This window comes from Acartia tonsa, chromosome 12 (assembly GCF_053477335.1).
Source record: "Acartia tonsa isolate MP-2025a chromosome 12, ASM5347733v1, whole genome shotgun sequence".
Lineage (NCBI taxonomy): Eukaryota > Metazoa > Arthropoda > Copepoda > Calanoida > Acartiidae > Acartia > Acartia tonsa.
The window spans coordinates 10,906,720-10,932,499 of record NC_137271.1 but is presented as its reverse complement, the minus strand read 5'-3'; the positions used below and the strand labels follow the sequence as shown (position 1 = coordinate 10,932,499).

The window sequence follows — 25,780 nt, the reverse complement described above, 5'->3', positions numbered from 1 at the left end:
CAAGGTTGGGGCACTGCGGGTATACGCCCCTTTTTCAAGGGTTGGGCATATAAAAATATTAACCCTTCTCTTATTTTAAAACTAATTTCAAAATAATGGGAGTGAACTTCAGTGCGCTGTATAAGAAAAAAATCTTTCATTTTTTATCCTAATTTAAACTTTTTAACAGAAATTTTACAAGGAGGGGGACTAATAAAAAAATAACAATAAATATTACCTCCTATTTTTCAAAATGACAAATTTTTTCTTAATCTAGCTACTTTTTAATATTTATAAAGTCCCTTTCGTGACATCGCCTCTAAGGGGCGCTTCGTCGTATTTTCACAAAAACTTTTGATAGGTTATTTTAGGTTAGTCAGGGTTTGGCAATTGGCCCCGCAGAATTAGAGCTCCACGCATGGGCTAGAAATAGGAGAAAAGCTTCTGTGAAAATACGACGAAACGCCCCGTATGAGGCGATGTCGCGAAAGGGACTATATCCCTTTTTCCTACCCTTAATTTAATGTTCAGGCTCATGACAAAATTTCTTTTTTCTTCGTCAGTCTCATGGTAAAACCACAATCTATGCCCTGTTAAACCTAGGCGCTGTTATTGTATTAATATTGCACTAGAATAAAGAAATTACATGCATTTATCGGTGGAAATTAGGGCTCGGCAGTCGCGTCAGTCGGGTGTAAGCCTTAGTGAAATCGTCATATTATAACATTAAAATTCAGGTGGATGTAAGAACCTTTTCCTTAAAAAATCCATCTTTTCGGATTTCTTCTTTGACACAAGCGGGTTTAGATTTGAGGCTAATGCGCGGCTGCCGAGCCCTGGGTGTGATACCAAAAAATGTCAACTTAGTGTGCTAGGTTTAACAGGGATATCCATTCGATCACCTTCATTAGATGTGGTTTTGCAATCTATGTAAAAAGACAAATGAAATGATACATATTAATACAGGGATAAGTAATTTCAAGATTTAATTTTGAACCCCCAGTCCTATTTTTGTCGCATTTCACATCAACTGGAAAAATTAAACAATTTGAATTTCTTATCCCATTAATTATATACATATATATATGTATATATGTATATATATATATATTGTATGTCCAAACTGTCATTTGTTTCACATACCATGCATGATATTTTATTTCAAGAGAGAAAAAGAGTGGGATTTTTCACAATTTTTGTCAAATTATTCATGTAATCAAATGGCAATTAAAATAAAAACAATCTTTTAGAATTATTTTAAGCGTGCTAAAGGTGGTTGTTTAAATCCCCTTTAGAATTGGGCATGTCTGCCTAACCCTTTTTCACTTCCTCAACAAAAAATAACCCCCCCCCCTTTGACAAAACACTGTGCACGCTACTACTTTTATCACAAACCTAAATGTGAATTGATCATATGGATAAATTGACTAAAACTGTGAGATAACCCCTTTCCCTTCTTTAATTTGCACTTTGTTATTTGATTTATGAGAAAGGCAAAATTTTATTTTAAATTGAAAAGAGAGGGGTAGGTTTCTGGTAGAATCCGTAAAGTTGTGTGTTTTAAGGCTTAAAAATAGTAGTAGAACGATAATATTCACTAAATATGTGTATTTCTTACTGAAAAGAACTATAGACAAATTTTTTTTTAAAAAAGGTAACATACATTTTTATCGTTCTACTACTGTTTTTTACTTATAACACATAACCTACCCCTTTCTTTGTCAATTTAATGCTCAAAATATGTTGAGAAATTTTTAATTAAAATCTTATTTTAATCAAAATTTTTATTAAATTGCCCTGAATATGAGCAATATTATTTATATACAAGTGAATGTATTTCATCTGTATTAAAGGACCTTAATTTTTGTTTTTAAAAAAATACTAAATAAATGATGTCATTAATATATCCTTTTTTCTAACAGGGAAGGTGGATCACAGCACAGCGTTATGACCCAGGATCAACCCTTTAGGAACAGAAGACAATCTAGGTTTGCTGATTTTAAATTAATTACCATTGACCTCATTATCATGAATAGTAACTTGTTGAAGCTCTTAGCTCTTTATTGTTTCCACTAGCGGCTTCGCCCCTAGCCTCTAGGGGCTTTGCTCCAAGAGGTTTGATCAAACCAATTTTCGTATTTTAGATTTAAAATATTAAATAAAAAAGAAAAATTTTTTTTTTGGGGGGGGGGAAATTATTTTATTTTTAGTTTTAAAAAGAAATTTTTTTTTGGGGGGGGGGGAATTTTTCATTTTTGGGGTGGTTGGGGGTGTCCTACCCCCCCAGAATATAGTTATAAACCTTCCCGGGAACTATGAGAAGCTACCTTGTAAAGGAGAACCCGATCGGTTCAGCGGTTAGCGAGATCATTCGCAACAAACAAACACACAAACACACAATCAAACAGACAGACATCGTTCTACTTTGTATTATAGATAAAAAAGATGAATTAAAAAAAACTTTATCCCTAATGACGTCATATCAAAATATGAACCATTCTATTATGACGTCATTCGGGAGACTTCAGACATAAGTTTTTAAATTTATTACCTTATTAATAGGCACTATAGAGAGCTTCTAACTTGTTTTCAAAAATCTCTACTCTTATACAATATACATTTAACCAGTTTAGCCTTTAGAAAAAAAATAAATTATCCTCCCATCCAATTAGCCATTTTCATTTGATAATATTTAAATTGCTTCTTTTAGATTAAATTTTGCCCTAGTATAAGTAATAATGGGCTAATTCTCCCTCCCCCTCTAGGTGCAACTAGGGGCTGTGCCGCTAGTTTAATAATAAAATAAAAATATTAATTTAAATTTTTTATACTAAACCTATTGAAGATAATAAATACGGGTTAGCTATAAATGCCGTCAAATATATCAGTTAATCTAATTTACTACAGCTCACATTTATCATTACCTGTTATTATGTTTTATCCTTATCATAAAAAGTAACAAAATGTCTTTTGTAGCTCATGATCGCTTTAACCAATGGACCGAAATCTTTCACCTTTTTAGTGAAGCTCCATATATGTCCAGGGAAGTTTTATAACTATGTTGGGGGAGGGTATCTTTACTCTTCCATGAGAAATCGCTCCTGAAAAATACCCCCCACCATTTTTATACTTTTTCTGCTGAAAGCTAAATTGAAAGTGGAAGGTCGACTTCCCCCCATCTTCCCTCAAGTGCCCCCTGGTGGCCTCTAGGGGAGTATCCGCTAGTTGCAGCCGATATGACAATAGGCAAAAGTGATGGCTCGCCTTTAAACGGATGCAAATATTCATAGAAAAAAATTCTTTGATGTTAACAGCTAAAATATTAAATTTTGCATAAAATTTTATAGTTCTGTACATATTGTATCATATTGAAAGGAGAAGTTCAATAGATTTATAGTATAAATGTTTATACAGATAAATAACTGCCCCCCTTTTCCAAGAACTTTTTTCGTCTAGTAGCAAATTTATCATGATTCTTGGCTGTGTTAATATTCTCGGCACTATTGGTTGATTTTCAAGTACCCAATTGAGATTCGGCACTAAATTTTTGGGATAGGGACATACAGTTAACTAACCCCTTTTCCCTCTAGTGTTTTACTCTAATATTATTTCTATAAAAAGTGTTTCAACGAGTTTTAAACCTAAAAACCTCCTTTAAATTAATATTTTCTTTTTAGATCCAAATCTGATTCCAAGGTGTTAAAGAAGAAATTGGAAAAGGTATTTTATCATTTCATTCATATTATTAATACTTCTGGTAGGGACAAAAAACAGTATACTCCTAGCTGGCTAAACTGTCTATACCCCCCATCAACCCTCTACTGGATGAGCAAACTGACCTATAAATGAGGTCCTTATTAGCAACCTACATTGAATACAAAATTTCCCATGTCAATATCACGTATTTTATATACAAAAGTATACAAAAAGGAAGAAATTGGAAAATTGTAAATAAGACAGAATTTTAATTACTTAAGTAATTTTACAAGCGTGTTAAACTAAGAGACATGTCTTTTAGTTTTTTTTTATTTATATGTTCGATTATGTCTTTGGCCAAAATGAGAGAAAAGTTATAAAAAGAAATTTTTAAAATGATTTTATTAAAAAAAAAATTAAAATTCGCCTATTTTTTAGTGTTTTAGTTAATTTTGACATAGAAAGATAATTTAAAACTAATTATTTAGGCTTGTAAAGAAACTGTTTCTGTATTTTAGGTCTTATTTGTAAGCATTTTTGACAGAGTAAATGATGCCAAATACATAATCGAACATATAAAAACTAACGGATTAATAAGTAAACAATTGACTTACAAAGTGAACTAAATTAGAACAAGGATGACAACATCCATGAAAGCGAATCTCTGAAACGATATGACAGACGAACATTAACTTTTGTTGAGTGTCAGAACTGAATATACAAAATATGAAAATAAAAGGTTTGACAAAATTATACGTAAATTTGTTGCAAAATACAGAATTCTGATTAAGGACATACTGACATATTTCATACTTGATTATATAGATGCTTCGCTCATAATATTGTACCTTATTGTAATAGGAATCAGTAATCAAAAAATCAGATCGATCGGATGATTTAATCACATAAAAAATTGTTATTAAAAAAGTACAAAAATCAACATGTTTAAAATGGACGTACGGACATTCTGGTAACGATTATAGAGTTGCTACGCTTTCTAAGTCGTACCTAACTACTACAGGAATCACCATGCAAAGTTTGAAATCGATAGGACAATTCTAACATGCCTAAATTAACGAATAAAAGCTAACTATCTCGGACGTACGGACGGACGGACGGACCGACCCTAATTATAGAAAAGCTTCGCTTTGAAAAAGAGCAAATATTATATTTTTTATTTAGGTGCAAGGTCTTCAAAAAGAAATCATGAAGGATTTAGAGGCAGAAATTTCTTTTGAAAGGGTAAGAAAGGAATTTTTCCAGCATGGCTTAAAAACTGATTAATATCTTCTGGATTTGAACTAAGCCATACTGAAAAATCATGTACCATAACGTATTGTAGACAATTTTCCACGAATTATAAAATAAAAAATCATGTTCTCAATACCAGTTTTGTTAGCCCGTGCCTTTGAATCTGACAAAACCATAATTAATTTTAATTTTTTTTAATGTACTATCCGGAAAAGGGTCTATAAGACAATGCGATAAATAAACATTCTTTACAATTTAGAAACCTTATAAAACCTTCACGTACGGATACAAACAGGTTTTTTTTGCTGTAAGGATAAATCTTTTGATTAACCAATTTGGCAGTTTACCTTTCGAGCACAGAACCACCCACCACCCCCTTAATTTAAAAATTAGAGGGGGGGAGGGGGAATAGTTTGTCCTATGTTACTTTAGGTTAGGTTATTTTGGGTACATAGTAACCACGGTTGGTTAGAGCCCATCCCCATTAATTGGTTCCTCAGGGATGTTAAAGGTTGGGGCAAAGAAACAGCATGTCTGTGTGTTTGTACCGTAGGATCTCGCTAACTGCTGAACCGATCAGGTTCTCCTTAACAGAGCAGCTTCTCATAGGTCCCTGGAAGGTTTATAATTATTTAATGGGAGGGTACCACCAACCTCCCAAGAGAAATCACAAAAATCGATTTTTTTTACGCAGAGAGACTTGAACGCAATATAGATAAGTATCATAGAGACTTGAACCAAAAAAACAAACATTTAAAATGCCACTAGAGGCCTCTAAGGGTGTACCCGCTAGTTACAAATAAATAACGAACCTCTATCTATAGGAGATTATAACATTTATAGTCCTTTAATCTCTCCCTAGCTGATCTCTCCATTTTTCAAAGGATGAAAATGACCGAGCTGTTGACTATGCACAAAACTTCTCAAGAACTTCCTCAGATGTCATGAACATTCTTGAACAAAAGGTAATATCCTTATACTAAAGTAACAGGATGTCTGTCTGTTTGTCTGTGTGTGTGTGTTTGTATGTTTGTACCGAAGGATCTCGCTAACCAGTAAACCGATCGGGTCCTCCTTAACAGGGTAGCTTCTCATATGTCCCGGGAAGGCATATAACTATTTTAGGAATTTTTTTACGCTGAGATGTTTAATATTCATAGATTTTTGGAGATATTCGTAACCAGGAACATTTTACCGTGAACTGCAGTTGACCCTATTTATTAACCTTGACAATCAGAACCAATAATACGACCGACGAAATTTTTGGAAGATACAAAGCTTTTAAAATCTGACTTTTATGTATAAAACGATCGATGTATTTTGTGTTTTTATACAGACTAGCGGCTGTGCCCCTAGCATCTAATACTAGGGGCTCTATCGAAGGAAAGGGTAAAAAAACCTAAAAACATCTCAGGTTCTGTAGGAAGCTTCTCCGTAAAGGAGAACCATATCGGTTCAGCGGTTAGCGAGATCCTTCGCTACAGACCAAACAAAATACTACTGTATATATTAGAATTATTTTAGCAAGAAATTTTTTCTAATGTTTTTTTTCTAATTTCAGACAATGGAATTACGACATGCAGTCGACGAAAAACGAAAACAACGTGAAAGAGTTGGTGAGTATTAATCCTGAATATTTTATGTCTATTCTTGTGTATCCTGAAATTAACGGTCGGTTTAGTCTTAGCTTTCCAAGAAAGCTTTGCTTTTAGAAAAGGCAGGGCACGGCAGTTGCGCGTCACTGTGGGCTACAATTGAATCAAGACAAAAGTAAGTGCCGAGCCCTGGGACCTATGTAGGGTGAAAATAGACATCAATCCTTGATGATTCCAGGTGGAGACAAAATATTTCAGCGGGGTCTTTTGGTTTTTTTTCAATTTTAAGTTCTGAAAAAAAATTGAAAAAAATATGAAAATCTTTAATAAAAAACAAACAAAAAATAATTTTCAATATTTTTTTTCACAAAAAGATTCAAACAACTTATATAAATACTATAAGCTTTAAAAAAATCACAATTTTCAAATTTAGACTTTCAATAAAAAGATTTGTAGAAAAAACCTAACAACAAATTCTAACATATTTCTGATCAACATAGCAATAAAACATCTTTTGCAAAATCTTTATCATCAAAAATAAATAGCACTTACTAAAGACTTTTTTTCATTTAAACTTATACTTTTCACATTAATTAACTTTAAAGATTGAATTTTTTAAAAAGAAAGGTTGCGTGATTTTTTTATTCATAATTAATTGCCTAATTTTGAGATTCAGATAAAAAACTTTACTACTTTATATTAATTGATAATCTACTAGCAGCGGCTACGCCTCTAGAGGCATATGAGGCCATTGGGTTGGGGGGGAAGTCGAACCCCCCTTACAATTACAGTTTTTTTTTAATGAAAAAGTTAAAAACATTTTATTTGAGAGTTAATTCTCTTGGGATAGTGATGGTACCCTTCCCCAAAATAGTAATAAACCTTACCAGGACATATAAGAAGCTACCATGTAAAGGAGAACCATATTGGTTCAGTGGTTAGTGAGATCCCTTGGTGCACAAAGACTCACATAGAACCTGTTACTTTATTATAAAGATACATATATACACAGAAACTCTACAATCAGAGTATGTTTGTTTGTTCATCCGTCTGTATAAAAACAATACAGAATATATTTTTTTTGCTAAAGCGGCTACGCCATTAGAGGCCTTTAGGGGCACTTAAGAGGGAAATAAGGGGTTTAATTCTACAACTATATTTTTATTTTAGGCTTAAAAAGGAAAAGTTTTGTTTGTGTGTTGTGGTCCTTTTTTAAGGGGCGATTTCTCTTCTATTTCTCAAAAAAAGTTATGAACCTTCCAAGGACCAATGAGAAGCTACATAGTAAAGTAAAAAAAGAACCATATTAGTTCTTAAGCATCAGAAAGATGGACAAACAGACATCAATCTATTTTGTATCATTAATAGTGCTTTAAATTAAGCAGTGAGAGAAATATCATCTGGAAAAAAAAATTTTCCTATCGTTTAAAAGTTATATCCCTGTATAAAAAAGATAGGATGTCTGTGTGTTTTTTCTGTCTGTGCCTAAAGTTCTTGCTAACCACTTGACCAATTTAGTTCTTCTTTATTGACCTATCTTTTAGACTGATAGGATCAACATATTAAGGAGTAGTTTAGTGTCTATTAATCCTTATATAAAAGTAACAGTTTCTGTGTCTGTCTGTTTGTGTGTGTGTGTGTGTGTGAGGGTGTCTGTCGGTACCGAAGATTCTTTGTAACCGCTTAACTGATGTAGTTCTCCTTTTGGTTCTAGCTTTTCATGGTCCTGAGAAGTTTTGAGTTTAGAAAAAAATGAGTTCCTACCCAACATTTAAAAAAAAACTTTTTCTTTTACATACTATAACTGAAAGTAGGGGAGGGGTCAACTTCCCCCCACTTATCAAGGGCCCCTAGATGCCTCTAGGGGCAAAACCGCTAGTGATAAAATAATTTTTATCTTGAATTTTGATTAAATTGTTCTTTTTCCATTTAATAAAATATAATTGTAATTATCAACCTCAAAGAATATCCAGAATTAGGTAATTGGATTTAACAAGGGAAAAAGACAACATCCATAATTAGTAAAGCTGTTAAGTTTAAAAGAATACAAATAAAGAAAATAGCAAGTGTAATATACAGATGCAAAGATATATTAATCAGAGCAAGATGGGACAATGGGCTGTTTATTACACTAGTCCCCATAGTTTAATATAGCAATTTGTTATTCGTTGCCTTAACTACTTAGGGGACTTGTTGCGATTTTTGTTTGGTTGGATTATTAAATTAAGTGCCCAACGTTTCAACCATTAACTGAAACATACAGAAGGGTTATCCATGTATCATATTTGGGAATGTAAATCAATTTAGCGGTCATTGTCTTATCCCTTTAGATCCCTGAATAGTAATTAACAATGATCAATGGTTCTTTTTTTTCTATGTAGCTTCTCATTGGTTCTTGGAAGTTTTATAACATTTTTTGGGAGGGTACCTCCACCATCCTAGGAGAAATCAACCCCTAAAAAAGGACCCCATTTCACACACAAAAAATAACTTTTTCTTTTTAAGTCTAAAATAAAAATGTAGTTGTAGAATTCAACCACTTCTTCCCCTCTCAAGTGCCCCTAAAGGCCTCTAGGGGCGTAGCCGCTAGTACCAAATAAATATATTCTGTAATATTTTTATACAGACGGATGAACAAACAGACATACTCTGATTGTAGAGTTTCTGTGTATATATGTATCTTTATAATAAAGTAACAGGTTCTATGTGAGTCTTTGTGCACCAAGGGATCTCACTAACCACTGAACCAATATGGTTCTCCTTTACATGGTAGCTTCTTATATGTCCTGGTAAGGTTTATTACTATTTTGGGGAAGGGTACCATCACTATCCCAAGAGAATTAACTCTCAAAAATAAATGTTTTTAACTTTTTCATTAAAAAAACTGTAATTATAAGGGAGGGTTCGTCTTCCCCCCCAACCTAAGGGCCTCATATGCCTCTAGAGGCGTAGCCGCTGCTAGTAGAGTATCCCATGATATAAAGCAGTAAAGTTTTTTATCTGAATCTCAAAATTAGGCAATTAATTATGAATAAAAAAATCACGCAACCTTTCTTTTTAAAAAAATCAATCTTTAAAGTTAATTAATGTGAAAAGTATAAGTTTAAATGAAAAAAAGTCTTTAGTAAGTGCTATTTATTTTTGATGATAAAGATTTTGCAAAAGATGTTTTATTGCTATGTTGATCAGAAATATGTTAGAATTTGTTGTTAGGTTTTTTCTACAAATCTTTTTATTGAAAGTCTAAATTTGAAAATTGTGATTTTTTTAAAGCTTATAGTATTTATATAAGTTGTTTGTATCTTTTTGTGAAAAAAAATATTGAAAATTATTTTTTGTTTGTTTTTTATTAAAGATTTTCATATTTTTTTCAATTTTTTTTCAGATCTTAAAATTGAAAAAAAACCAAAAGACCCCGCTGAAATATTTTGTCTCCACCTGGAATCATCAAGGATTGATGTCTATTTTCACCCTACATAGGTCCCAGGGCTCGGCACTTACTTTTGTCTTGATTCAATTGTAGCCCACAGTGGCGTCAATAACCTGTAAGCCTTAGGAAATTAACTTTGTACAATTTTGATAATCAGCCTAATCTAACCCAAGTATGACATTCCCTACTTTCAAACAAATTTGCAAAACAACCAAACGGTGAAATTGAGGTTTTGTCGCGGCTGCCGAGCCCTGGGGGAAATTGAGAGATACATTTATAAAGCAAAGATACTTTTTCTTCCAACAGTACGTTTTTTTTGAAATTTTTTTTTATAAAATTATGCATTTTTATTTTGTAACAATTTTTAATTTTTCAGATTCTACGCCCAACAGTCCAACTGAACAATATTCCGCCGCGCTTTCCTCTCCCTATGGCCAGTCGCCGCCCGTCTCGTTTGTGGCGAAGCCCACCTCTTCTCACTACTATAGCCACTCACCCGCCCAGCCGCCGGACAAGCTAAAGATCGGCGAGAATACCAGGTAGGATGTATCAGGGATCGAAAGGGATAAGACAATTGCCGATACATTGTTGTATATCCCCAATGATGACAAACAAAATTTACCCCTTCAGTAGATTAAATTATTAAGCAAACGAATAAGAAAACGTTATTATAAGACTGTGGGGACTAGTGTAATAGACAGCCTATTGTCACTTCTCTCTCTGAGGATTTATGTAACAAGTAAGAGAAAGTTCAAAAAAAGCGAATATCAAGGGAAAGAGGAGACTTTGTTTTCCCATTTGATGTCTTGAAAACTTTGCGGACTTTTATATCTTCATTAGGTCAAACAAACTATTAGTGTGTATACTATTCAACCAATAATCTACCTATAGAAGGGAACGGGTAATTTTGTTTATCATAATTATTAATGTAGATAAGTAAAATTTGGACACTATGCATCAGAAACAAACCTCTCAAAATCTAAATAGTGCCTAAAAAGAATTAAAGCCATCAAATAAGATTCTTTGGTTATAAAACTTGTGGGTACCAGAATGTGTAATTTACAGCGTTATGTCCCCTCCAGGGGGGAGGGGGTACTTAATAAAATTTTTCTCAGAAACAAAATAAGGGGAGGGGGGAGTGATAAAGAGTAGCTGTTTACTGAAATAGTGAAAATGTGTTGCTATCAGACAAACCGACAATAAATGTTAAAAAGCGGGTGCACTACTGAAAACAAGGACACATACTTCCACAACACTGAACTTACATTATTTCTGTTTTAGTGGAAGCAAGAGTTGCACTGCGCCAGCCTCCCCAATGCCCAGTATTTCATCCAGTAATCAATTCCTGCCATCGGGCAGCGGTCACCCCTTCCCGAGCTCGTCTGCGCCCCCACAAGCATTCGCCCTGCCTGGTGGTGGCGTCATTGGGGGCTCTTCTTACCCCCATCTGGTACCCATGCCTGCTGTGGGAGAGGGAGATCTGTTGTCACCCCTTAGGAAAATTTGTGTTTATATTCTTATTGAAACTTAGATTTCAGTTTTTTTTCGAGAAAAGAAGCATTTGCAAAATTATGAGAAATGGCCAAAAAGGGACTATAAACTAAACTGACAATCACAAAACTTTTCTTACAATAATTTTTAACAACCATAAAGTATTAATAATACCATAAAGTATTAATTATGCATTTCCTACATAAAAGTATTCGTTTTACTTTCTCATAAAATGTTTTTTTTACCCCTAATCTCAATTAGGTACAGAACCTTTAAATTTTATTTGAATAACCTATTACACAAGTTTTGATTGTAGTCCATCCTTACAACCGCTGGGAGGTATTGCGCCGCTGAGATCAAGCAGCTGTGATAATAGTGGCGGCAATCTCCTGGCCTCGCCGGGTAGATCACAGGTAAGCATTTTTGGTTTTGACATCAAGTGTTCTCGTGCATGAAGGGAGGGGACATTGAGTTGTTTATTACAACACAATAGTCCCTAAAGTCTTAAAATAACGTTTTCTTATTCGTTGGCTGAACAACCTTGGGGACTTTTATTGAATTTAGATTGTTTGGTTGGTTTAGTTGAGTGTCCAAACGTATCAACCACTAATTGTAATCTACAAATCATTTATCGTAAATTATCTTATCCCTTTAGATTTCTAGTTCTCTTGTGTAGGGATTAGGTATAACAGTAGAGTGTAAAAATATTTGGTTTGAACTCCACTTCCTTTAGTCATTTATGAATGCTTTAGTAGCATAAGATATTATAAACACAAATACTTGAGCTTTTTCATCATTACCTTACAATTGTACTACAAAGGCAACCCTTACTTAATACAGTTGTATTAAGTTTCCTTGATGAGTTTCAGTTTTGAATTATTATTACTTGGATGTTACTGCACATTTTCATGTATTCATGTTCCCCCCATCCACCTCTTTTCCCTTTCTATCGGAGGAACAAATTGACCAATTAATGAAATCCATATAAGCAAGCTAAATGATGACAAATTTAACCTTATTAATATATCTACTGACCATTTTTATCAAACTTTTAACTTTAACTATTAACAATCTTATTTTCTTTAGGATATCTTGTTTAATCTGGAACACAGCATGCCAAGGTCACCCACTGACAAAGAAAGGTAATCTATAATACAAAGTAGCTTGATGTCTGTCCGTCTGTCCGTCTGTCTGTCCCTTAAGATCTCGGTAACCGCTGAACCGATTGGATTCTACTCTTCAGGGTATATACCTATTGGTCCTGTGGTGGTTTTAAGCTATTTTCTTCGGGGGTGGGACACCCCCAACCCCCCTAAAAACAAAAAAAATACCTCCCATTTTTTTTTTTTTTTTTTTTTTTTTTTTGTAGAGGAATTCTTTTGTAGAAATATTCTTTTGTAGAAGAATTCTTTTGTAGAAGATTTCTTTTGTAGAAAATTTCTTTTGTAGAAGATTTCTTTTGTAGAAAATTTCTTTTGTAGAAGATTTTTTTTTTTGAATTTTTTTGTTGTCATCTCTTGGGGCAAAGCCCCTAGAGGCTAGGGGCGAAGCCGCTAGTTTACATTATAGTTGTTAAATAGGTAAGGGGTTCGAATCCTCTCTCATTATGGCCTTACAAGTTCCTATTGCTGCAGCTCTAATGTACGTGATAGAATTAAAGGAAGGAGGTAATGAAGTTGCCCATTAACAGGACCAACCTTTATTATGGTACGGATGAATAGAGGAGGTAAAGTTGTCTGTTGGGTGTCATTAGCTTAAAGTTCTGACGTATAAGCATTTCCTCAGTTCAAAACAACAGCAACTAAGGACAGTCAAATAAAAATGGAAATTGCCTTAAACCTTCTTAAAAGGACTCTCCACAGAAAAATCAACTTTAGATTTTTGAAAATCTAACCTGAAATTATTATTCTCTGTTCAATTTTAGGCATTTTTTGTTTTTGTGGCATCGCGATCGAAGCCCTTTGAAATTTTTTACCTCCTTTAAGTGAATCCTCCCGCCATTTAATTTGTGCTGCTTTAGTGATTTTTAGCTTCTATTTTTGCCGCCGTTGCCGCATTCATCGCCCTTCTCCGCCGCTACTCCGCTGTACGTCGCTTTTTAATACATGCTCCCCTCTCCCTTGTTCAGAAATTAAATGGAGGCTGGGGGTGTTGTGTATAGCTACGTACGCAATGTATAGCGGAGTAGCGGCGGAGAAGGGCGATGAATGCGGCAACTGCGCAAAAGATGGTTATATTTGACTCTTAGGCTTTAAAAGGACTCTCCACAGAAAAATCAACTTTGGATTTTTGAAAATCTAACCTGAAACTATTATTCTCTGTTCAATTTTAGGCATTTTTTGTTTTTGTGGCATCGCGATCGAAGCCCTTTGAAAATTTTGTCCGCCGCCTATTTGTACTGCCGCTATAACAATATATACTACACTTTCCTCCACTTAATATGTGTTCGCCGCTAAAGAACATTTGCTCCATTGCAACCGGCCGCTCTACGATTTATCCTCTTCCTTGACTGGACAATCCTGCCGCCTCCATTTTGTGTTCGCCTCCGCGAAATATAACCATCTTTTGCCGCAGTTGCCGCATTCATCGCCCTTCTCCGCCGCTACTCCGCTATACATTGCGTACGTAGCTATACACAACACCCCCAGCCTCCATTTAATTTCTGAACAAGGGAGAGGGGAGCATGTATTAAAAAGCGACGTACAGCGGAGTAGCGGCGGAGAAGGGCGATGAATGCGGCAACGGCGGCAAAAATAGAAGCTAAAAATCACTAAAGCAGCACAAATTAAATGGCGGGAGGATTCACTTAAAGGAGGTAAAAAATTTCAAAGGGCTTCGATCGCGATGCCACAAAAACAAAAAATGCCTAAAATTGAACAGAGAATAATAATTTCAGGTTAGATTTTCAAAAATCTAAAGTTGATTTTTCTGTGGAGAGTCCTTTTAAGAACAATTTTTATTATTATCGGGTATGCCCTTACAGACACTTGGGAGGGGCAGGGGAGAAGTAGACTTTATTTTTACTAAGAAAAAACTCTGTTGTAGGGTGGTGTTACCCTCCCTCAAAATAATTATAAACTTTCCCTCTACCTGTGAGACGATTCATTTTAAAGAAGAACTATATATGTTCAGTGGTTAAGCCACAAACACACAGACAAAAATCCTGTTATTTTTTGTATAAGGAAACCCATCTGTCAAGTCGTTTTAGAGATCCTAATATAATTTAATATTGTAATTGTAGGGAAGGCGAAGATTGGGAATTAATGGATCAAGGCAGCCATGAATCCTCCAGGTAATTACTTTGCCTGGATACCATCTACTCTATGATTAATTTTCTAATCAAAAGACTATTCATCGCTAAATAAGATTTGTTTACTATGACAACCCAAGAAAAGTTAAAATTTAAATATTCAATGATTTAGTTTTTCAATTTCATTAGTCTATTATTAGCAGTTTCTCTTACATTACATTTTTATGCTTTCATTGTAGGTTAAGTCAAGTAAAAGTTAAAAGAGTCCTACAGGGATACTTCCCCCTGTGGGGAGAGGGACCTTTTGGTAAAAATCCTCCCAAAGGACTAGAAATATGTACTTTTATAAAAATGACTTTTAATGGGTGGGGGGTGGGTTTGGCAAGCCAAAATACAGGTTTGAATGTAAGCACCATATTCTCCTGTAAATATGTAACCTATATAAAAAAACAATAAAATAACCTAACCCTATTTAAGCAGCACCCGCTACGAGCAAGAGGAAGAGAAGAAGCCCGCCTCAGATGAATGGGAATGGGACCAGTCAAATCTCGGAACTATTCAGGTACACCAGAATCTTGTTGAATTCAATAACTAGCGGCTACGTCCCCTAGAGGCCTCTAGGGGGCACTTGGAAAGGAGGAATTGAATTCAATAACACAATTTCCCAAAATGGTTATTATCCTTCCCAGGATCTATGAGAAGCAAGGAGAACAATATCGGTTCAGCAGTTTTAGAGATTCTTCAGTAAAAAACTGATAGACACCCTGTTACTTTATTATAAGAATAATTCAACATTAAAAATAAGACCAACCTTCCTAACCGGAGCTTACATGTTATTACCCATTCTCGCTAGAGCTAAAGATTTTTTAAAAATTGAGAGGGAGATGACGTTTACCACAATTAAATCTGCCCTGGAATAACACAGAAGTTTCCTAAAATTTGTGGAACGATCGAGTCAGCCGTCTCTTACAGTCTTATAAATGAATCCTATATTTATTTTTAGGAGTTACCAGAACTTGGATACCAATCCGACAGTTCAGACACGGATAGTCTTATCCCGAAGCACAGGAAAAAGTCACCGCCTTCAGAGGAAGCTGACAATAATGGGTAACTTATACGGTTTCACTAATTGGGTGTGGCTGCTGAGCCATGAAACCAAGTGCACTACTATTTTGAATACTAGCAGCTGCGCCCCTAGAATCTAGGGGTTCTGTATTTAAATGAGTAGGGAAGATCTAATATATAGCCTATGTATAAAAATTGTATAGCTTAAAACCATCAAAGGGCATATGTAAAGTTTTCCTAAGATGGAGAACTTCATCGGTTTAGTTTTTACTGAAATATTTAGCTTCATACAAAAAATCCTTACAATATTATATAATAATCATAAACAACATGCTATTAGCAGCAAAACTTATAAAAAGGCATGCACAATTCTTTTTATTGTTCATAAACATATTTAAAATTTTAAAACATTTGTATATATTTTAAATAGAAAGGCTAACTGGCATCAAATGCTCTTATAAAGTCTAAAGTACAAATTTTCTCGTTAATTTGAACCACAAGAACCTGCTTCTCATAAATACAAACAAATGTTAAACAATAATACTTTTTATGCAAACTAGCGGCTATGCCCCTAGAATTTGTGTGATTTTTTATTCAAATGGACATGGAAAAGTAGAAAATAGCATAAAACTATCCCAATACTTAAATCTAATATAGAATAGCCTAAAACCTAACCCTTTGAAAAGCTAACCAAAATATGGGGGAAATGGTAGTTTTTCTTGTTATAAATTGTTACGTTAGGCTTGGTTAGGGCATCCCCCCTCCCCCCAAATAAGTGGGGGGATTCTATGCTCGCTATACACTTATTTATTTAAGAAATCATCTTAATATGATTTATTTTCAGAGATGAGACTCTGTTCCCCGCGCTACCGCCAGTTCCAGAAGACAAACCTTTGTAATCTTATAGTTGTTAATCAACAATTTTATTTTCTCATCCTCATATATCATTATCATCATTGCGTCATTATAATTTCTTAATTCTATATAAATAAGAGCATAGTTTAGAAAATTAAGAGATATAGGATCCATTGAATAAGAAGCAAAATGAATGAGAAAATAATCAAGAAGGGAGAAATTGCAAGGGCTAAATTTAAATTGGTCCCTTTTAATATGGAGAGACTATATAAAATGTTACAGAAAAAATTAGCCATATGACATAAAAGGACCAATAAAACATACATAATTGGACATAATTCCTGTGTTTGGAGAACAAAAAGTGAGAAGCAAATACAAGGATAATTTTAAAAGGTGTTTAAACTAAAGACTTTTGAGTTTTAGCAGATTTTACCTCTAATTAACGACCTAAAACCCATTTTCAGTAATTTTAGGTACTTAGTGACATTTTTCAATTATTTATTTTTGGATTGATCTTAATAACAATTTGTAATATTCAGTGATTAAAAAAATTCTTATTAAGGGGGGGGGGGGTGAGTTTTGACACATTTGCGTAAACCTAGTACCTAGGCTTTATCTTTGGTCTGAGAGGATAGGTTATTAATGATAAAATCATTCTTATATGATGAATTTCACGAAGTTTTAAGATTTTTGGGTAGACCTCCAGGTTCCGGAGCTGCAGGCCTCCAGGTGTTCTATGTACAGGTAAAAATGAAAAAAATTTTTTTTTATAAAGTTACAAATCAACTTATAAAACAAAATATGCATCTTTTTTCTTCAAATGTGTAAATAATATTAAAAAAGATGCATATTTTGTTTTATAAGTTGACCTGTAACTTTAAATTTTTTTTTCATTTTTACCTGTACAGAGACCACCTGGAGGCCTGCAGCTCCGGAACCTGGAGGTCTATCTAAAAAATCTTAAAACTTCGTGAAATTCATCATATAAGAATGATTTTATCTCTAATAGTAATAACCTATCCTCTCAGTCCAAAGATAAAGCCTAGGTACCAGGTTTACGCAAATGTGTCAAAACTCCCCCCCCCCCTTAACAGTACTTTTCTATTATTTTTCTTCAACTAAATTGTTTAAAACTTGTTATTGCTGTGCAACATATAAACTTATTTGTATAATTTATCAACCTTCAACCGAAGCCATGTAAATTAATGCAATCAATAAGTGTAGTCATACAAGTAATTGTTGCTTATTGTTAACAATCAACATATAATCACTGGGGCTCAAAATGGAAGTGCGAACAAAAAGTGCAATATGGATGTTTAAATGTCAGTGTTAGATGTATATTTGTCAGCATATCTACTAAATTTAGCAAATTACTGTCGAATTTACATCAATACAAACAATTTTGACAAAAAAAATCTACTGTATTTCGGCCAATTGCACAATAGACAGCTTCCCAGTATGTCAATACTTAATCATTTCTAATGTGACAATTTAGCACAGTTTTGTTTAGTAAAATTGTAGGTACTTCTAAAAACAATTAACTTCAGTGAAAATTCATGCAATGGAACTATAAAAATGGAACCATCAACGAGCCTAGGCCAAATTTTAAAGTTACCTAATATTTTCAATTTGTACCTTATTATTTCATTTTAAAGGTATTTTATTTTTTATTAACCCATTAATTTATGCTTTTTCTGAAAGCAGCTTAAGGTGCCTAATAAAAAATGACATCATTTAATACAAATGACCAATGATAAGCCAGTACGTATTTTACCATTGGTCAATAAAAATGTATAATGGCCTATAATTGGTCATTTGTATAATTTTTTAGGCACTTAAAGCTGCTTCTTTTTGTTCTGTACATATTTAATCAGTAAAACATAGGGAGGGAAATTACAATGGCGATTAAACACTATTGTCCTATATCCCTATTCTAAATCTAGTTTGAATGCCGTAATATTAATGGAAATACAAACTACCAAGCTTTTTATTACTATGCCAAAATGGAAAACTATGTTCAAATAGAAATAACAAACAAACAAACCTTCTTGTTTTCTTTACAAATTTCAAAACTTAATATATTCCTCTTAATTTATCAATAATAAATCATTTCATTTTCAAAATCTCATAAATCATCAATCGTGTTCACTTTTCATAATCATATTTATCATTAAATATGAAACTTTATAAAAAAAAATGTAAAATATTTGTTTTTCCTTAGCTGGCATATACAACCAATTAAATAAAATGTATACAATACCTACAAAATATAAACACAACGCTGTTTCATTTAATGTATAACAAAGATTTAGAACTTTTTACATGAAAAATATTAACAAACTTTTGTAGCCAATGTGTAAAAATATGTTAATGATGTCCAAATGCAGCGAAGCTTCTAGAAGTGTTAATACTAGAATATTACTTGAATGAAAGGGAAGGGATCACAACAGTTGAGTACTGAACAGTGAAGGGTAAAGATTCTAAGGAAAGGGGAACAAAGTATTGAAGCATTGAACAGTGAAGGTTAAAGATTCAAAGGAAAGGGGAACAAAGTAGTGGTGTACTGAACATAAAACGATAAAGATTCAAAGGGAAGGGGGGAACAAAGTGGTTCGCACTGAACAGTGAAGGGTAAAGAATAAAAGGGAAGAGGAACAAAGTAGTTGTGTACAGGGCAGTGAAGGGTAAAGATTCAAAGGAAAGGGAACAAGTAAGTGGTATACTGAACTGTGAAGGGTAACGGTTCAAAAGAAAGGGAAACAAAGTAGTGGTACACAGAACAGAAAAGGGTAAAGATTCAAAAGAATATCTTATCAATTGAACAGACCTGGATTAATTGTAGAGATGCTTCGTCATTTTAAAATTCTATCTTTCTTGTTAATAACATATGTATTATATTATTTCATTTTTAAATTACTTGAAAGTATTAATAAAATTATCTGAATTTAATTAATAGTTCAAGTAAATATATTATTATGAAAAGTCATTTAAAATTGAAACACTTTTTCATTGTACCCATTTATAGGAAATAAGCAATAATAAAAATAGTTATATTTCAATGATTAAAAGTTAGACTGTTTACAATTTCATAAATCATACCATAAACATAATGTAATTTTTGCATATTTAGCTTTTAGGCTTTTTAAAATTTTCATACACATTTTCACTTTACATAATCATATAGAATTTTAATATTAACAAAACTTGAAAAATGAAATAAAAGCCTAACACATTCTTGATTAATTTTATCTTAAAAGATCTGTATGTGCTTTTACATCTAAATATATAGGGATGGCAATCCTAATCTGCTAAAGGGAACTATGCACGAAAGATAGGGATTAAAGCACTTTTCAGCAGTGTATATATATGAGTACTTTTTGGTTGAATATACTAGGTTTCTGTTTAATACAGTTAAATCAATTAAAAAGCTTTCACCATGCTTTGAAAAAACTTTGATATGTTAAGCAACTTTTTAAAAAAATATCATCAAATGTTTTGTTGTATTCAACGTGCAAAATAAATTTCAGGTTGCCATCCCTGATTATTTCTAATTTACTTAATTTAGAAATATTGATTTTTATATTGAAATATGTATAATTAGATCTTCTTTTAGATATTTTTGTTAATTGTGTTAAAAATAAAATTTTTAAAGCAAAAGTTTATTTATCTACCTATGAATTCAAGGGTTGGAATTGCTCATCAATAAATAACCAACTATTTCATTGCACGACCTTTGTCTGGAAATCCTTATTGAGCAGGCTCTTAGGTTGGTTATAACAATTGACCCTAATTTTTTCTTATAATGTAATCAATCTTTTTTTCAGTAAGTATGTACATATAATTTCAGCGTCTTTATTATGACGCAGTCAAGAATTAAGATCCTTATTAACGTGCATTTTTCAATTCAAGCTACAGTTGCCAGGCAGTAAGTAAAATCTTCAAATCCTTTTGTAAACTTAGATTTACAAAGCGGCCAAGGCTATATCAGGAAAGAACTCTATAGAGGAAGCAGCCCATTTATCGTATGCATATCGTAGGATATTCTTACGACGTTTCTGGCAGGGCTGGAATCAGCATATATATATTTAAAGGTAGGGAAAATAACCCAGGAGCAGGACTGTGTATATCATGTACCTAAGGGACATACAGGTAGAGGAAACAATCAAAGTTGTATATTTGAGGTAGCTCACACTTATTAAATTTAACCAACCAAAGAATTTTTTATCCAATCTTAACCAGACAAAAGTCATCTAGCTAAAAAAGATGCGTAGATTTCATTTCTGGCAACCAGAAAATCCGCAGAAATCGAATTCATGAGATCCAAAAAAGTTTCATTAAAAAAAACCTTACACCAAAAATAACAAACGATAATTATAACGACGACTTAGTTTCTTTTTCCTGTTTAATACGAATATTGAAACTAATTTTCAGGCATGCATGTTTGTTGGTATAGTACTTTTTTTAGAAACCAACACAGACATATATAAAACTACGAAATTGTATATTAGTCACTAGAAAGATTATATTTTTTTTCTTGCTTTAAAACAACTTTTTGTACATAAAAACCCGTAATGTCTTCATTATTGACACAAACATGCATGCTGTATAGTTTTAAAAAATTTAGTCAAATAAAATACCAGAGATCGGTTTTTAATAAATGCCGCGTTTTTTCGACAATTTTTTTGACATTGATTGATTGAACGAAGACGATGGGAGAGTATACAACATAAGAATTTAAAATTTTAAAATTGTTATTTTAGCCATACAACTTAAATCCATTTTCGCTGCATATTTATCAATGCATCTTTTTAGATCTGTATTAGACATTATACAAATGGCCAAAATAATAATTTTAAAATTTTGAATACTTTAGTTGTATACTCTGCTAAAAACCTTATTCCTTCTTGAAGATCAATGCCCCGTACGATTTTAACAGAGTATACAAAACTTGAAAATTCAAAATTTTAAATTATTATTTTAGCCATTTGTATAATTTCTAACACAGCTCTAGAATGACGCATTAATAAATATGCAGCGAAAATGGATTTAAGTTGTATTAGATATTATACAAATGGCTAAAATAATAATTTTAAAATTTTGAATTCTTATGTTGTATACTCTCCCATCGTCTTCGTTCAATCAATCAATGTCTAAAAAATTGTCGAAAAAACGCGGCATTTATTAAAAACCGATCTCTGATTAGAATACAAAGCAAGAAATAAAGGTTATCAACTCCCTATGAGCTTTTTGTGTTAAATAGAATTATTAATAAGAATAAAAGGGTTTCAAAAAAAAGTAAAATAACAAAATGTTAGGTGAATTGTTAATATTAAATCAATCAAAAAATGTTTTACATTCTTATAATTAATTTCAATAAAACATATATATGCTCAATAAAGGTTATTTATAATTATGAATTCTACCAGACTAAAATATAAAAGGGGAAATAGTTTATGAAGACGACACAAAATGATTTTTTTTTTATCTTTAACAATTTTAATGTTTTTATTATGTAAATATATAAAGTATTATTCAAACTTAAAGGATTTAATCTTTTTCTTTGTAATTTATATGTCAAAACAGTGTAAAAATGAAGATCTTAATTACGAGTTTTCAAATCATTAGATTTTAATACAATTTATTATAGAAATAAAGAATAATGTCAACAAAAAAAAATTGCTACAAAAAGGCTTACTGTATTATTAAACTGACTTAATTGTATAATTGCATTTATTTTGTTTATTTACCTTGAAAAATGAGTGTTTAAGTGCTGCATTGGTTAAAATCAAACCTAAAAGTGCTCTTTATTCAGTGATAGAGTGAAAAAAATATATACCTTGTTTTATAGTTTTTGATCTCTTTTTTTATATATTTTTATCTGATATGTATATCAAACTTTAAAAGTATCTATTTCATTAGATATTCATACTTTGCTAAGACGTCTTTGTTACTTTTTGCACTATATTTGCTCTAAAAAGGATTCTTTATCTGACTTTTACATTTAAAATGAAAGATTTTATGCCAATTTTTGTGTTGACTGTAGAAAAAAATAATTATTTTGTTTATATGCAATTTTCTATAATAAAATGTGAGAAATGCCTTTTTTCACATGTAGGGTGAAAAAAGTAACACTGAAAATATTTTTTACGTCTTAAGCATGTCCTAAACTCAAAGATAATAAACTTTCATAAAAGATTTATTTCAGAATATGTCATTTAGGGCATAAAATTAATTTTGCAAATTAACATTGCAAATGTTTGCCAATAACTTTTAAAAATGATTTCTGCGGATTTTCTAATTTACATGGGTGTTTTCTACACATTTTCCCCTTTCTAAAAATACCTTCCTCATAAAGATTGGCTTCCGGAAAGTATATACTTTTCCAAAATGATATTTGGTAGGTAATATACTAGGTATAGTACGTTCGAAAGGAGAAGGGACATATATCAAGGTTATTGATTTACGCCATGAAGGAAGTCATCAAGATTGTATAGTTAGGGTAGGGAACATATATTTGCAGGAAAAAGCCCAGTAACATGTTTTAAATAAATGTTACAACATTTTATTAAGTAAACCTTTGTGACATTTCACTGTGTCACACGCCTAAATTGTGACCAGTCACACAATTTATATAATGCATTTGTCAGCAAAAATGTGACCGCGTCACAAAATTTTTGAGTGACTTGTCACAAAACAATATACCTATGTTATTGTTGTATACCAAGGAGGAAATCACTTGCAAGTTGCAAGGTTATATATTTAGGGTAGGGAACATACATGGTGAATCCTAAAATGGTGGGTCCGGCTCTCTGGCATATCTCAATTTTGGCGAACTTACAATTTTGCAACGCCTTAGTAGAAACAAAATTAATTTATATTTAGAATATATACATTCTGTATTAAAAAGCAATTAAAATTATCAAGAAATTTAATTTTGTATAACAAAAATATCAATTTGATTTTAAAAATTAGCGATGACATCGCAGACAACTTCGTATGAAACTAATGTAAAAATTCGAGTTACTTCTAGGATGTCATGACACTTATTTTTAGTAGCGAAGCTACTCTATTTCCAAAATGTCCATCTATACTTAACTTTGTCATAAATGGAGTAGGGGAAAGGTGATTTTCTCAGCTACTATTCAAGATAGACACCTGAAACTTCTTGACACCATTCATATAATCATTTTTGAAAACAATGGCAGTTGTAGGTAGCTTTACCCCTTCCGTTTTTGAGTGGGGAGGAGGGGGACGGGCATTGAACGCTTCCTTTAACCTTTTATATCATCCTCTATTACAGCAAGAAGGTTGTGTGCATATTCCCTGGTTGTTAAAAAATTTCCGACCGTAAGTCATTACCTTGATAAAACAAACAAATAAACTATTAGGAAACCATTGTTCTAGAGTTCCTCAGATGTTTTCTATCTAATTTTATGTGTGAGAGTCCACATCTCCATCCTTGGGGTTACAGGATGCGAACAAACAAGGCAGGATCATGCAGGTGAAGAACAAAAATATTTTTTTTTTACTTAAACAAAGCTTTTTACATTACCAATATATTAAAAGATCCTATAGTAGTCCATATCAATTTAAAATATAGGGTTTAAAGTCATTTTCAGGTTTTGGGTATGACCTGCATAAAACTTTAAATGGCTCCTATGAAAGCACTTTTAGACTAAGATAATTTTATTTTTAAACTCCAAGCTTAAACTAACATGTTAACATGACATATTAAAATGTCATAAAAATCTGCCGCTATTTTCCCACCAACCGCTAACTGCAGTGGCAGACAGCTTCCAAGTACACCACTGAATTTATATTTTGAGAATTCTAATACAAAATAAACTTTTTTTTTGGAAAAATTGCTCTTCTACCCTCAAAAATAAAGAAAACTACAGCAGCTTAAAATCTTTAAAAAGGGCCTAACAAGGATGACAACATCCATAAGTAGCGTGGCACAAAAATCGTGGATGGGAATACATACAAATAGAATGAAAGAGTAATCTTTAAAATCAAGAAAAGATTCACTGGAAAAAATAAACACAAAACCTTATTTTATTTTCTATAATGATTGACATACCAACGGCCAAAGTAAATTATATGCTGGATTTAATTTAGATATCAATAACTAAAAAAGATTTGAAAATCGGACCATAAACACCAAAGTTATGGTGAAAAATTTGAAAAATACAAATATAGCCTAAAACCTGCTAAAAAGCAGTCCGACCGCTATGAATGTGTTAAAGTTAATTATGCTCGTTAGTGTTGGGAATGTTGACAAAAAGTTTCAGCCTTCTATCTGTCATAGGAGCCGAGAAAATCACGTTCCCCCCACTTTGTCTCTAACCGAAATACGGACATTTTGAATTATAGAGTAGCTTCGATACTAAAGTAAAAGGGTAGGAAATACAGAAATTCTTTATAAAACAAACACTCTTTTAGACGGACTAAAAGACATTTTAAATTATAGAGTAAATTGCAAACAAATAAAAGATTCATTTTTCAGCTCAATTTGTTCCTGCAAACATTTTAAAAAAAGCCTTTCTATACGTCCGTCCATACGAATTAGAAAGTGTAGCAACTCTACCAAGAAAGTCTGTACGTTCATTTAACCCTTAACGGTCGGAGAGGGGAGGGGGCGTTGAACGCCCCCCCATCCGTTTTTTTATATCTCATTTTCTGTGTGTGAAAGATAAAGAGCCCATACTGCTTGACTTTTTAAGTGTGGGTATGACACATAACTGAGAGTTGGAATTTTTTGAATATCTCCATCCTGGCGGGCACAGGATGCCAGCAAACCTGGCAGAGTCATCCAGGTAAAGAACAAAAATATTTTTTTAATTAAACAAAGCATTTTATCTTACCAAAATACTAAAATATCCTTTAGTAGTACATCCTCATATTAAATACAGGTGTTCAAGTCAATTTCAGGTTCCAGGTATGATCCTGCAGGTCCTGATCCTCCAGGTCTCCAGAAATCTTTAAAAGGCTCCTGTGGCCGTAATTTTTGACTTAGAGACTTCAAACTTTAAACTTAAGCTTTTCTTACATGTCTACATAATGTATTAAAATTTCATAAAGATCCGCCGCCGTTTTCCCGCCGACTGCGGCGGCTGGCAGCTGCCAAATATAGCTGCTGCCGCTGAAATTTATGTTTTGATATTTCAA

The 25,780-nt window shown here is 32.7% G+C and overlaps 1 protein-coding gene across 2 annotated transcripts in view; it reads left to right on the top strand.

Annotated features, from left to right (window-relative positions):
- LOC145333936 (uncharacterized) overlaps positions 1-17,190 on the top strand; it is a 75,689-nt gene extending 58,499 nt beyond the window's left edge. The window contains exons 27-39 of one of the 2 annotated variants that reach the window (XM_080179193.1): positions 1,902-1,967; positions 3,657-3,699; positions 4,858-4,917; positions 5,811-5,891; positions 6,488-6,542; positions 10,328-10,490; positions 11,233-11,448; positions 11,759-11,855; positions 12,529-12,584; positions 14,684-14,734; positions 15,173-15,254; positions 15,696-15,799; positions 16,602-17,190. In XM_080179193.1, coding sequence (XP_080035319.1) covers positions 1,902-1,967; positions 3,657-3,699; positions 4,858-4,917; positions 5,811-5,891; positions 6,488-6,542; positions 10,328-10,490; positions 11,233-11,448; positions 11,759-11,855; positions 12,529-12,584; positions 14,684-14,734; positions 15,173-15,254; positions 15,696-15,799; positions 16,602-16,656 — 1,129 coding nt within the window. In that variant the 3' untranslated portion in view covers positions 16,657-17,190. Of the gene's footprint in view, positions 1-1,901; positions 1,968-3,656; positions 3,700-4,857; positions 4,918-5,810; positions 5,892-6,487; positions 6,543-10,327; positions 10,491-11,232; positions 11,449-11,758; positions 11,856-12,528; positions 12,585-14,683; positions 14,735-15,169; positions 15,255-15,695; positions 15,800-16,601 lie in introns of both variants that reach the window. The other variant, XM_080179192.1, reaches the window with a different exon arrangement.
- The last annotated feature ends 8,590 nt before the right edge of the window (positions 17,191-25,780 follow it).